Raw genomic sequence first — 13,179 nt, forward strand, 5'->3', positions numbered from 1 at the left:
AAGACAAAATGTGTATGATCAGGCAGTACTACAAATTTTTTTGTAGCAAAGAATTTTTTGTTGTAGTTTAGTTTTTTGGGTTTTTTTTTTTTACAACTGCATAAGCTTGCTTGAAGCCAAGTGAATACAATTTGTGCAAACAAAGAAAAAAATACAGTTAAGTGAATATACACATACACACCTTACCAGGTCCAGATGAAAACACAAGCCTAGCTGTAGAATGTGCATATAACATTGTTTGCAACCTGCTCCCTATTCAGGAACTCATAATTCAAATAACTACTCACTGGACATGACTGTGCAGTACCTGTTCTTCTCCTGCTGTTGTCATTACAGGAATGATGTTAAAATTCCTTTTGGTTTGTCTTATGCCAAAAATTTTCATAACAAAATATAACTCTCAGCACTGCATCTGCAGAACACAGTCTCTCATGAACTGCAATAAGACAATCCTTAATCCAAGTACCAATCAACTTGTAAGAATATTCAATGACATTGTACAACTACAATGAGCCATAGCTCAGTAACGGCAAAACAGCAATCATTTTAAAATTATTTTTTATTTGAAGCTCTCTGGAAATATTCCTGTGCTTAACCACGGAGAAGAGAATATGTTTGCTCCACGTTATAATAGTAATGACCATTGACTATGGACTTGCTTTGGATTTAATGGAAGAGTAGTTCTTGGGGTTTGAGAATTTACTCAGAGTCAGAAATTCTGTGCCTGTTTTAAATTAAATAGAATCCATTAGTAACTGAGCCATCCACTAAAACCATGATAATTTTTTTATAACTATGGGTTAAGCAAACAAATTACACTATGAAGAGTTTGTTTCTTTGTTTAATAATGTCATCTGGAAAATGTGATTTTTACAATTTGTGCTTGTTCATGCATCAGATGATAGGACTGTCACACCAACACACTTTCCATAGGAACTGTTCGTGGACAATTTACCCCAAGAAACACACAGAAGCACCCATGGTTCTAGTCTGCAAGAAACAAAAGGTGGAGTCCAACTGCAGCAGTCCCAATGTTTCTGAGCAGAACTCTGAGTAAAATGGCCTCAACTATTGTCACACTTGCTAATTTCCACTGACACTTGTCAGGCAGGTTCAGAACCTGTTTCTGAACAGGGCTCAGTGTCAGCTCACCACCACAGCCCCTCTGTGCATGGACCTGTCCCTGGTTTCACAGGGGTCCCACTTGGCTGCAGACTCCCCTGGGCCAGGGTTGGATTTCTGTGAAAGCCTGTATTTTCAGATAGTTACAGTTATTAATCATTTCCCAGACTAAACAATGGCCATTTTTATCAATGAAAGATGAATAACGCCCCCTTAGGTAGGATGTATTATTTTTTATTAAGTGTTAAATTAATCAAGCTGTTGACCCAACATGATACCACAAGCTTAAATTTAAGCAAATGCTCAAGTGCTTTATTAGAGAGAGAGAGAGAGGTGTCTGATGTTCTGACAGATCCAGCTCTAAATAAAAATTATATTTTGTTCTAACTTGAGACAATTCATTCCCATTCTGAGAACTGCATGTATCCAAGACAGCAGTTCTTACACAGTCGTTCAGAAGTGGTAGTTATTTCCAGCCCTAGGAAAAAGGCAGCAGAGGCACACAGCTGAACTGCCTTCCAGAAAACAAAATCTAGTTTAACATAATCATAATAGTGATCATCTTCATTGAAGCAAGTGAAACAAGGATGTAAGATTTACTCTTGGAATTATTCTGATTTAAATTAAGCATTATTAAATTTCATAATTTAAGTGCTTAACAGGAATCTATTTGATGTTGATAAATCGTTTGTTACATTTGCCATGTGTACAGATTTGCTGTGATTTGCTCATTAAATTGATTTCTTTGTGATTTCCCCCCCTCTTCCCATTCACCCTAACCATATTTTTCCTATTGCAGCAGCCATAGTTTTACTGTGCCTATTATGATACTTTGCTATCACTGAAGATAGTTAATCAGTTGTTTGCACGAAAAGAAACAAAAATATAGAGGGAGCTGAGGGAAATATGTTAGTTCTACTGTTGTCATATGCTAAAATCTAATAGTATGAAAAATAGAGCTTCTCGTTTATTAACAGCCTGAATTTAACTACCATGTTCATAACGTGCTTTGAAAACACCTGGGCAGTTTTTCTGCAACACAAAACAAAACAAAACCAAAACCACCCCAGTCCTAACAAATTTAAGTAAGAAGCACAGTCTTTAAAAAAAAAAAAAGGGAAAAAACCCACACAGGGTAATGGTTACTTGAAGGCATGGTGAAAGTGAGGCAGTGTTACAGAATTTGTAGTGGATGGAAAGGAGCGAGGAAGATGATGCAGCTGGTTTATGGCCATGCCCCCTGTTGCTAGCTGAAGACCTTGCTGTTGGCCGAGGCCATTCAGCCTGTGTGATGGTTCCTCTGAACCAAATGCCATTGTGATGTCCCCAATAGTGTTCTGGTTGTCACCGGGTGGGAGCTGCCAGAAACCCATCACATGCGTGAGATCCATGAAAGGCAAGCTGGCAGTTTCAGCTGCTGCTTCTGTCTCTTTGTGCACTGGGTACTTGTTAGTATCCCCTACAGGCCCTGAGGAAGCTTCTTCCATACTGATTTTGTGGAGAGACTGAGGTTCTGGTAATGGCAGGTCCTCAAGAAGATGCACATTGTAACCTTTAACATCCACTTTTATTGGTAGATTTTTGAGGGATCCTGCAGCAAATGAGGTAGAACTAAAGTCATATTTGTTAGGCTGGTGAAGGTTCAGGTTGATAGGGAGAGCTGCTGAACATGGTGTGGGAGGGACAGCTGGCAGGCTGTCTGCACAGCCCATCCTTTGCAAGTGAGGAGAAGACTCAAGAGGAAGAGCAGTTTCTAAGCTTGGCTGGGAATGAAGATGGGAACAGTTGTATTCCTCTGTTTCTGAACTATTCACAATCCCATTTGGCACAGGGACTCTTTCAGGAAGAGGGGACAGCATGCTGGCATCTTCCTTCAGTCTGTATGAAAAGAGCTGGTCAAGGAGACCCACAGAGTCACCATTCTGCAACCTGCTCTTCAGCAGTTCCTGCGGATGAGTCTTCCTAGTATGGCGTGTCAAGTGGTCCTTCCGCCCAAACCTCTGGGCACAGAACTGGCACAGGAAGTCTTTGCAGCCTGTGTGAACCACCATGTGACGCCGCACATCCTTACGGGTGTAGAAGTGACGCTCACAGTGGTCACACTTGTGTTTCTTTTCCTTCATGTTGCCAGCTGGTTTCCCTGCATGACTTTTGAGGTGCTCCAACAGAACCTCAGTACCACCAAACTCTTGGGCACACACCCTACACGTGAGGTCCCCACTGGTGGCAGCATGGAGAGCCAAGTGTCTCTTATAGCCTAGCTTGGTATTGTACTTCTTGCCACACTCTTCACACTTGAAGGCCATCTTGTTGGGGTCATGAGTCTGAAGGTGATTCTTTAGATGGTCTTTCCTGTGAAAGGTCTTTTCACAGTAGCCACACTGGTGAGATTTCTGTGGAGAATGAGTGGCTGAGTGCCTAAGAGAAAAAAAACAAAACACACATACAAAAAAGTTATTTGTGTTCATATTTATTCTAGTGCATTTATACTCTTGCAGCTTCAAAACTTGAAAACACTGAAATTCTTGAAGGAAGGCATTCTCACAACTTCTCAGGTTATTAGTAAAAGCCTAAATTGGGGGGAAGGGGCAGGGAGGAAGGTGTTAATCATAAAGCATAGAGTAGAAGAAAACTGCTCAACATCATCTTTTTGAGTAGCCACCATAATTAAGGGAGACTAGTTTTCTCCAATTCTATCAAAAACAATAATAATAAAAACTGGACCTCAGGGATTAACTGTCACTAGAACACCCCAAAGGAAAAAGATGTCTTTTTTCCCCACACACACCCAGCAAAAAAGGAATGCCTTCAGAGCTGTACCTGAGCAGTTTATATTTGGAAATGAAGGCTTTTGTGCATCCGTGCTGTGAACACTTGTAGGGACGCTCCCCTTTGTGCGCATAAGTGTGGACTGTGAGCTTGTCAATAGAATCAAATATCTTCCCACAGAGTCGGCAGGGATAACTATCTGGCTGCTTCACTTCTTTTCCCTTCAGCAGTGAAGACCGACCATTTCTCCATTTAGGTATAAACCTTACAAGAGCACCACAAGTGCTTCCTGAGCTGGCACAGCTGAACTTTGCAGCAGAGGAACAGGAAATGGTCCCAAAGCATTGAGTAATGCTTTTGCCTAATGATGCTCCTCTCAGTTTCCCTTTGAGTTTGCTTTTTGCTTTTACAGGTCCCAATTTATTTGGTGGTCTGAACCTCGCGGGAAGGACTCGGTCTTTATGGATGCACTGGTGAGATTCCAGCAGAGCAAAAGTTGCAAAAGTGCTTCCACAGCTGGAGCATATCCAAGGGTCTACGGGCTCTTTCTGCAACGAGAACAGAGACAGGTCTTTCTTACTAACCGTTCTAAGGACAGGTCATATTCTTCTCACTCATCTTCTCCTGTGCTTTTCTAAGACCCATCATTGTCTTTGGTGATATCTACTTCCATGTGCTACCACCTAGTCGTTCAGTTGGCAGCAGATTGTCTGTAGGAGTAAAAACTCAAAGGAAAAGCAAGTTTGGCTCAATACTGATTTACATGGTTTTGTTTAGCATTTACTGTAACAGTCCTGAGTCCTTCACTTTGTTTATTTGCACTTACTGAATTTCAAAGTCTTTACACTGGTTGCATTTATGAAATTACTCAGAAATCAGTTGTAAACTGTACTTTATCCTTGGACTGACATAGTTTATCTGCTATTCTAGCCACACAAAATTGGGATGGGTTTCTGTACAAAAATGTACATACATTTAGCCATACAGATTTCCTTGTGTCTTGGGCAGACTCCATGCTTTACCACACAGTGATGGTCAATGGCTCCAGGAGATTCTTCACTTAGCTTGACTTTTGGCATTAGACCTCCATTAACTAGATAAGAAACACCTTAGGTTTAGGGATCTCAAGCCTATCCTGACTTAAAGTTGGGGGGGGGGGGGGGGGGGGTTGTTTTGCTTTGAGTTTTTTGGTGGGGTTTTTTTTTGGTTTTGGTTTTTGTTTTCCTAACAGTTCTCCTAACAATTATTTGGAAGTATTACTTCCATGGAAATAAGAGCTCTCCTGGATTCAGTTGAATTCACTTTAAATACTGATATTATAAAAAATCTGATGAAAAACAATTACCAAAATTCTCCAATCACTGATGAAATGTACTTCTAATTAATGCATGATCATGTACATCCTCGACTTCATCCACCTTTCATGTAAGCTTCTCATAAACCATCCTTCTTTTCCCTTGCTCTTAGGCTAGCTTGCTCTGGGAGAGCACGGTGAGGCTGTATCCACTTCATCTTTATTTCCTGACTGAGCCCTCCTCTCTGCTAAGACTCCTGTCTGATGTTGTGGCTCTCCCACACCTTCCTTCTGGGGAATATTCTGAAGGCCTCACAAGGCTTCTTGGAACATGAATTCCTGGTTCATTTGTAGTCTCTGTTTCACATTCTTTCTAGATTAAGTATTGATTTTCACAGCCGTGTTTTCAATGCTTAACAAACTTTTCCTATCAGTTTAAGGATTTCTGCTATGATAGAGAGGAGAAGGTATTTGAATTAGTAGAGGAGGGTTACTGAACAGGAAAGACTGAAATAATTAGTGGGTACTCCGGCCAATCAGTCAGAGCAAAAGAAGGGGAAATGGTGTAAAAAGTCTGAGGCTGGATGGCTTGGTTATCCACAAATTAGTGTCCATCTTAAGTCTTTCCAATACATCAAGTGGTGCCACTTACTTCTGACTGTATCTGATGGCTCCATTGGATTACAAACACAGGACAGGAAGAACAACTTTTCTCTGAGTAGCTGCTTGGCTAAAATTGCTAAAAGTACTCTATAGCCTATTGTTGCATTACTAGAGTTATATAAACAGAGAAAATACGTAAATAAACTGTAATTTACTATGTCTAGTGATGGTTTCAGTGCAGAGTAGGGGTACTTACTGCTACTGGAAGCAAAGGGGAGACATCTGATTCTTCTTTAATGAAGACTGCAGAAGCTTCCATAAATTTGGCATAATCGGCAGCATACCATACTTTCAATTCTGTGTGGGGTTCAATCGGCTGTGAATGGGAAAAAACAGTACGTGTTTACTTGTGTCAGTTTTCCTAAACCAAACAATACGAAAGATAGGAGAGGCAGGGGTGTGCAGTGTTTTGTCCTTACCCAAACTGCATTGTTTGACTCTGTTTAAACTATTGGTGACTTAGTTTCAAGATTCAAGCACTTTTTGTGCATTACTGCCCACTAGGGCTTGACACTTTCTGTTTCTAAAAGTGGAATTTTTATATGTAAGCACAGAGATTTGGAGCAGGGGGGGCCAGTAGCAGGAGGGATGCCTCAGTCCCCACAATCTTTGCTCAGTGAGATGTATTTTTCTGTGATGTTCAGACATCCAGTAGTCTTTCCAAGCAATATCCCATGCCCATTCCTTGATGTCTGGAAGCCCACTGGACACAACACTTAACTATAGGATACAGGCAAAGGAAAAACACATAGTGAATGCACAAGATCTTGGATGCCTCCTGGATATGTCACACTGAGCATGGGTGCAGAGCTGATCAATATGTGGACTGCAAGGCAAATTACCACCTTTCCATGCAGTGGCTCTGATGTGTCAGGCTTGCTATGAGCGTGCTTTATTGTAACTCTGCCCTCCTTCCACTGAAGCCTTCCCCCACAGGATTAAGGGAGCCCCTAATCTGCAGTCTCCCATCCAGTCATGCTTGCCCAAATCTCTCCTTGGACTGGACTATGACCTCTTCTGACAAACACTTTCAGTCAATAATATAACAAATAGAAAAAAAGAGGCATGATTACACTCACTGGCTAAAGATCTGGCAAAGGAGAAAACTAAACTTTGGGGTCATGATTTATATGACTCCCTGACCCTGCACACAATTTTCTTCATCTATAATAAAAACCAACATTGCTGCAACAGGGGTAGAGCTAAACTGCACCTGTAGTTTTATTTTAACTAAGATAAACTTGTGCCACAAAAAAAAACCAAAAAACAAACAAACAAAAAAAAACCTCCCAAAAACAACCCCCCCAAAAAAACCACCCAAAACAAAACAACAAAAAACCCAAAACCAAACCAAACCACCACAACAACAACAACAAAACAAACACCCACACCAAACAAACAAACAAAAAACAACCAAAAAAACCCCAAAAACTCCCCACCCAAACAAACTAGCAGGGAAAGAGAGTGGCTGAGTGTTATTCCAGAAAATGTGACATCCTAAAATCCACTTATTTTGTAATATCAGTGTGAGTTAAGCATGGTAGGGAAAAGACAACATTAATTGTGGGTTTAATGCTGAAAACTGAGTTTTGAACTGCCAAGTACAAGCCTGTCTGCTAACTACAACCCGTATGGGTTGGGTGTACATTTTGATAACACCTGGCCTAAACAGAAATGGTCTGTCCTGAATTCTCCATTCAGTTAAGGACATGAGGGAGAGCCATTAACTAGGAAGGTCATCATGCATTGTGAGACAGATGTTTAAGAATGTCTTGGGACCTTGGCCTGTGACACCTGAGACAGGTGCCCACAAAAAAACTGCACAGCATGACACTGTCACAACTTTCTGCCCAGTATTCCTAGACCAGCAGCCATCTCCTTTATAGGAAGCTGAGATCTGGCCAATGTCACTTTGAGGGGAGAGCAAGTGCATCAGTGTGTGAAACGGTCAAGTAATTCAAAAGCTGTAATCTCAGTAAAACTGACGTTAAATATCAGTATCCAAATCCACTACAAGTTGTCTTTTATTCTGTGCCACCAGTGACAGTAAGAGAAATACAGCACCCACATGAAATTCTCCTGGGATCAGACCAACAGGAGCCATGGATGGTTTTTATTTCCTCACAATTCTATACCTTTTAAAGCATTTATTTCTATGGATTGCAGCCATTAGATCAGAAAATAAGCTAATGGTGGTGTCAGGATGCCACTTACATGTCTGCTTTAGTAGCTGTAGTTTCATGTCACTGAAATCCCATTTCTTTGTAAAAACAGTGGGAAAAGGAGCCAATCCTACTCCCATCTTAATACACTTTACTAAAAATATCTTGAGAAAGCATCTCCAGAATCAGCCCTAAGCCAGCCTCACAGCATGACCAGCAGGGTGTGCCTGAGTGTAGCATGAGGCCATCACATTCATTGACCAGGACAAAATCTGCAGGATTCCACAGCACCCTGAATGATGCTGGGACTTCAGAGAAATAAAACCCAAGTAATGCCCTATGACTCAGCACAGTAAAGGTTTCAAGACATATGCCTCATCCTAGGATACTCTTTTTGACAGTGTATAGGATGCAACCCTCCATTAATGCCAATGTGTGTAGTTCTGCTGAAGTCAGTAGAGAGCTGGTTAAATAAAATTTAAATTATACTGGAAATTTTAAGTTACTCATTTATAACTTGGAAAAGTTCATGCTTCCCAAATACAGTATTAGTAATCCTGTCAATTTTACAAGCATATTGTGCATTTCAAATCAAGTTGAAATCTCAAATGATATGGATTGCATGAGAACCTCAAACACAGCCTAAATATGTCTCAAAGTAGCATACACCATTTCACATTTTTCTCTTATTTTAATAATTCTGTTGATTTTAATGCCAAAATCAACTATACTCCTGTTATAAAAGACCTTAAGGGTATGAAATGCTATTCTATTTTCACCACTATAGAGTAAATATTTTTTTCACTGTGCAAGTGGAGAAACAAAAATGGAGGAAAAACTGTAAATACTACTATGCCACAGAAATATGTGCTAATCTTGGATATGAAAGAGAAATGCTGGATTTAAATTCATAGTAATTACTTTTCTGTAGTAATATTCTTTTTTATTATTATTTTTAATGTTGCTCACAATGAGTCACAAGCATTATGTTCAACAGATAGATTTCTGTTTCCCAAGTGTGCAAAAGAGTTATTTCTGATTAAAACCAACTCTGCCTAAGAAAGGCCAAAACAATTTAAAAAACAAGACTGTATGTTCTAGTTTCATTTATAAACATAGAGTACCTTGTTTTCTCTCTTCAGACAAAGATGCAGTCCAGAATCTCTAACATAAACTGATCATTTCATGGCAACATTGCAGTATTCTAAGTTTTGCAGTTAAGTCTTCAGATTTAATGAGCATGGGAAATTGTACATAAAGATTCACTTAACACCCTGTTCCTGAGCACAGGGTAATGTGCTAAACAACATGTGTTCAGAAATGTAATGAAAGGAAGGAATTTTTTTGTTATTTCCAGAATAAAGTACTGTTGAATGTAATAATGCTAAATAATCTCACCATATACCTACCTGGGATTAAAGAGTATTCAGTTTAAACACTATCATTATGAATGATTTTTATGTTCCCTTGGGTCAGTTTCTTCACTACCCACAACAGCAAGTACACAACACCTTTTCCTGACAAACTCCATACACTGCTTGCTTTACTACAGATTACATGACACTAAAGGTGGTATGTATGTCATGATCCAGTTGGGAGAATATAATCAATGTTCCATCGTAAAAGAGTTGGTCTTTCAGAACCTTTGTCTCTAAATTTCCTTTCGGATGACAGGTGAAGCAATGTAGGTTTAACTACCTTGACTGTTGTGAAGTAGACTTCTCCACAGTGCTGATAAGCCACAAGGGTCTGCTCTTCTTGGTTCCGGGCTAGCCGGACAAACATCATCCAGTTTCCACAGTCCTCATTGGGAGTGTCCAGAAAGTACTTCCCTCCATCTTTCAATACCTGAAACAAAGAGGGAGAGCAGGAGGACAAAAATTATAAAACCAAGTCCTGTATAGAGGCACATTAGTTTTCTTTAATTTGCGATCTACCTTGTCTTGGTCATATGTCCCTTGAAATCATGGTTGTTTTGAAATAGATCACTCTTAATGAACACTGAGTGCAAAAGAAAGTGAAGAACGAATACCTGCTGAGCACCCCACTACTAAAATAACCATAGGCCTTTGTATGTCTTTCCCATTAATAGTTCATCATTTTTATGTTATATAAAGATAATATTCTAAGAACTAAGTGCAGGCAGGTAGAAAGATAAGCTTTATGCCTTAATCTACTTCCTGAGCACTTGTAATCTCAAGCTTCAGTGTTACTACATTTTGCATGGAACAATTGTATAGCTTGTGTTAATAAGTTCAGAGGAGTAACACACTATGTAATGGCATTTTAACAGTCTTCTCTTTTTCCCCTTAACAATGCAAAAGTAAATACAAATGAACAGTTGTGCCAGAAAGATATTTTTCTTTTTCCTTCACTCCATTCTTCCTAGATTCCCCTCCAAGAGAATGCCTCTATGAGGCAAAAACTACCAACCTCAAACAAGACAGTTGCTTTTCTGCAACAGTGTCTCAAACATGGACAGATAAAGCTGCTCAACTGATGCCAGCATGGCTTGTATTTGTTCTACTAACCACATAACTGAGCAAGTAACTGAAAAAAAAAAAAAAAAAAAAAAAAAAAAAAAAAGAAAAAAAAAAAAAAAAAAAAAAGTTGCATTTTCATTGCTTCTGGGAACTATTTTATCTAACTTCATCACGTTTCCGATGAAAGCACCTGCCTGTTGGACAAGTTTGGTCACATACTCATGCTAGGGAGAAGTCAATGCAGCTACTGCTGTCATGGAGGAAATCTGGGACTCTAATCTCCTCTTCTGAAGAAACAGTCCATTCATCAGCCAGAGCTGTGCTTATCACTGTATACTTTTAAGCAAATGGTGCTGACTGATAGAGGATAGGGTGTGGTTTGCAATGGCTTGGTGAAGAGGAAGGAACTGGGTGCTTAGCTCATCCATCCATTGTTAGAGAAGTACATTTTCTGCATTTTTAATAGTGTCTAATCAAAAGACTGAAGATATTTAGTTATAGAGGAGAACAAATCTTTTCTGCTGTCCACGTGTTATGAAAATGGCATAGATGAACAGTGTTGTTTTCCTGGCAGATGATTCCCACGTGCAAATCAAGTTTACGGCAACTACTGAAGCTATTACTGCTTAGAAGCTCTCAAACTAAAGTTCAGAAGTATTTCCTCACAACACAGTGTTTTCCAGTCCCAGGCTCTGGAGATAACTCAAATGAAGACACAGAGTGTGTCACCGGACAGCTGCTGGTGCTGTCTCTCTATTTGGGGGTGAGAAGGCCTGATATGAAATGCAAACTCTGGAAGAACCATGACCTGTTGGGAAGTCCTGACAGAGGCTGTGGCTTGACCATGGACACGGACACAAAGCTGTGCTCAGCCACGACCCTGAAAACAATATGCAAAGACTGGGGCCCAGAGGATTATGATCAACTCTTACTCCCAAGGAACTCCTGTGAGAAAGGAAGTCCATGTAGATTTGTCTATGCTGGGCTAGTCCTGAGAGGCCACAATTTTTGCTGGATAAAGTACAAATAATACTGTGATAGTCCAGGTGAAACAGTCAGTATTTACATGTGCGACAACAGAAGGTACCAGTGCTAAATAACAATCTGATTAAACAAACTGAGGTAGTGCACTGTGTGTCAAAGTCTATATATAAATTAACAATTATTATTAATTAATAACAATAACATTTAAAATGAAGAAGTGTTTTTTCTCCATACCAAGCCAGTGCCTTAGCGCATATTTCTGTTGCTCTAGCTAACTCCATGCACAAACTTAAACCTCCCAGTGATATGGTGTAAAGCACAAATCTTTTTGTGTTATCTGGGAAGAAAGTTCAGTAGCCATGCTCTCTGAAAAGCTTATCAAGAGCTATTAGACTGATAGGTCTAACACCCTAGAAATGGTAAAACTAGAAAGCAGGAAAGCAAATTTCTAGAAAACACAGTATACAGGAATATTTGGGTACTTCAGGTTATGCTGTACTGCCTAATAATGTGATTTACACTCATACTTGCACATCAAAAGTACAATTCAAGAACTAGATCAGATGGCAAATTGACTGATTAATACACTTAAATAAGTATAAGCTGCTAAAGACACACATGCACTGCATAGAAAAGCAGTGGGTTTTTACCTGCAGGACTAGCCTGCTCTCATCATAGCAGGTCAGTTTTGTAGACAGTTGACCAACATAAGGGCCAAATTGTGTTCTCTTCTGTATTACTTTCTTTGCAAATACACCAAGGACTGCGAACAAAACAAAGAGAAGACTAATATCAGTAGAGACATCACAAACTATTTCTTGTATGCTTACAGTTGTGAAAATGGAGATAAACAAAATCATGCAGAACACATTAATTCTTTTTTTAGACAAATAAGCCCAGTAAATAATTCCAAGGTGAAGAAACTAAAAAGAATGTAAATAGATATTGATTTTTTTTTAAAATGAGAACTACATGGAATAAAAAAGTACCAAAAATCCACGACAGGATGTTAAACTGAGTATGGAACACAAACATGTTGATACTCCTCAATCTACAAACTGATGTGATCATAGTCCTCTGCTTTTTGGCACAATTTGGGAGGTTGTTCTCTCCCAATAAGATTGGAGAGAATCTACAAAAACAAGTATTAGCCTTCTTAACCATGCCAGTTATTCCATTGCCAGATCAATGGAGTGACAGTGCAGGCATCAGGTAATTCTCTTTCTGAAAAGCAATCTAGGCAGGACTGATTTTACACAGGTAGCTGTGGAAAATTTGCACACTAAGAACATTATTCCTTTGTTCATGTTTGGGCATTCAGATTCCTTTGCTTTCAGAAGGAAACAACAGTCTCTCTATAATGTGAACTGAAAATGCTGCAAAAGGTAAATTACTCCACTGTGGTCTCTTGAGTTTGCGGGGAGTGGATAAGGGATGTCATTTACCATTTTGTTTCTGACCTTTCATTGAATACTCTTTCCTGTTTTGCATGCTTGGGGAAAAGAGAAAAAAAGTAGTACTGCATGGCTGTTATTAGATATAAATTCAACATTCATTAAACTCGGATTGAATGAACAGAGCTAAGTGGTTGCTCACAGCTAAATGTCACACCAGCTCTGGCTAATGTCCTGCCATCAGTTTATGTGTCTGTTACCAGAAATCTGACATAAAAAAACAGTAGCTGACTGTGAGCTTTAGCTGT

At 39.5% G+C, this 13,179-nt stretch overlaps 1 protein-coding gene across 2 annotated transcripts in view; it reads right to left on the reverse strand.

Annotated features, from left to right (window-relative positions):
* Positions 1-567: 567 nt before the first annotated feature.
* PLAGL1 (PLAG1 like zinc finger 1) overlaps positions 568-13,179 on the reverse strand; it is a 45,181-nt gene continuing 32,569 nt past the window's right edge. The window contains exons 1-6 of one of the 2 annotated variants that reach the window (XM_083856736.1): positions 12,128-12,235; positions 10,444-10,560; positions 9,709-9,858; positions 6,045-6,164; positions 3,943-4,439; positions 568-3,540 (exon numbers count right to left, since the gene is read on the reverse strand). In XM_083856736.1, the coding sequence (XP_083712862.1) occupies positions 2,265-3,540; positions 3,943-4,439; positions 6,045-6,164; positions 9,709-9,798 (1,983 nt within the window). In that variant the 5' untranslated portion in view covers positions 9,799-9,858; positions 10,444-10,560; positions 12,128-12,235 and the 3' untranslated portion in view covers positions 568-2,264. Of the gene's footprint in view, positions 3,541-3,942; positions 4,440-6,044; positions 6,165-9,708; positions 9,859-10,443; positions 10,561-12,127; positions 12,241-13,179 lie in introns of those variants that run through there. The other variant, XM_083856735.1, reaches the window with a different exon arrangement.

The sequence above is a fragment of the Zosterops lateralis genome, assembly GCF_965231275.1.
Source record: "Zosterops lateralis genome assembly, chromosome: 3".
Lineage (NCBI taxonomy): Eukaryota > Metazoa > Chordata > Aves > Passeriformes > Zosteropidae > Zosterops > Zosterops lateralis.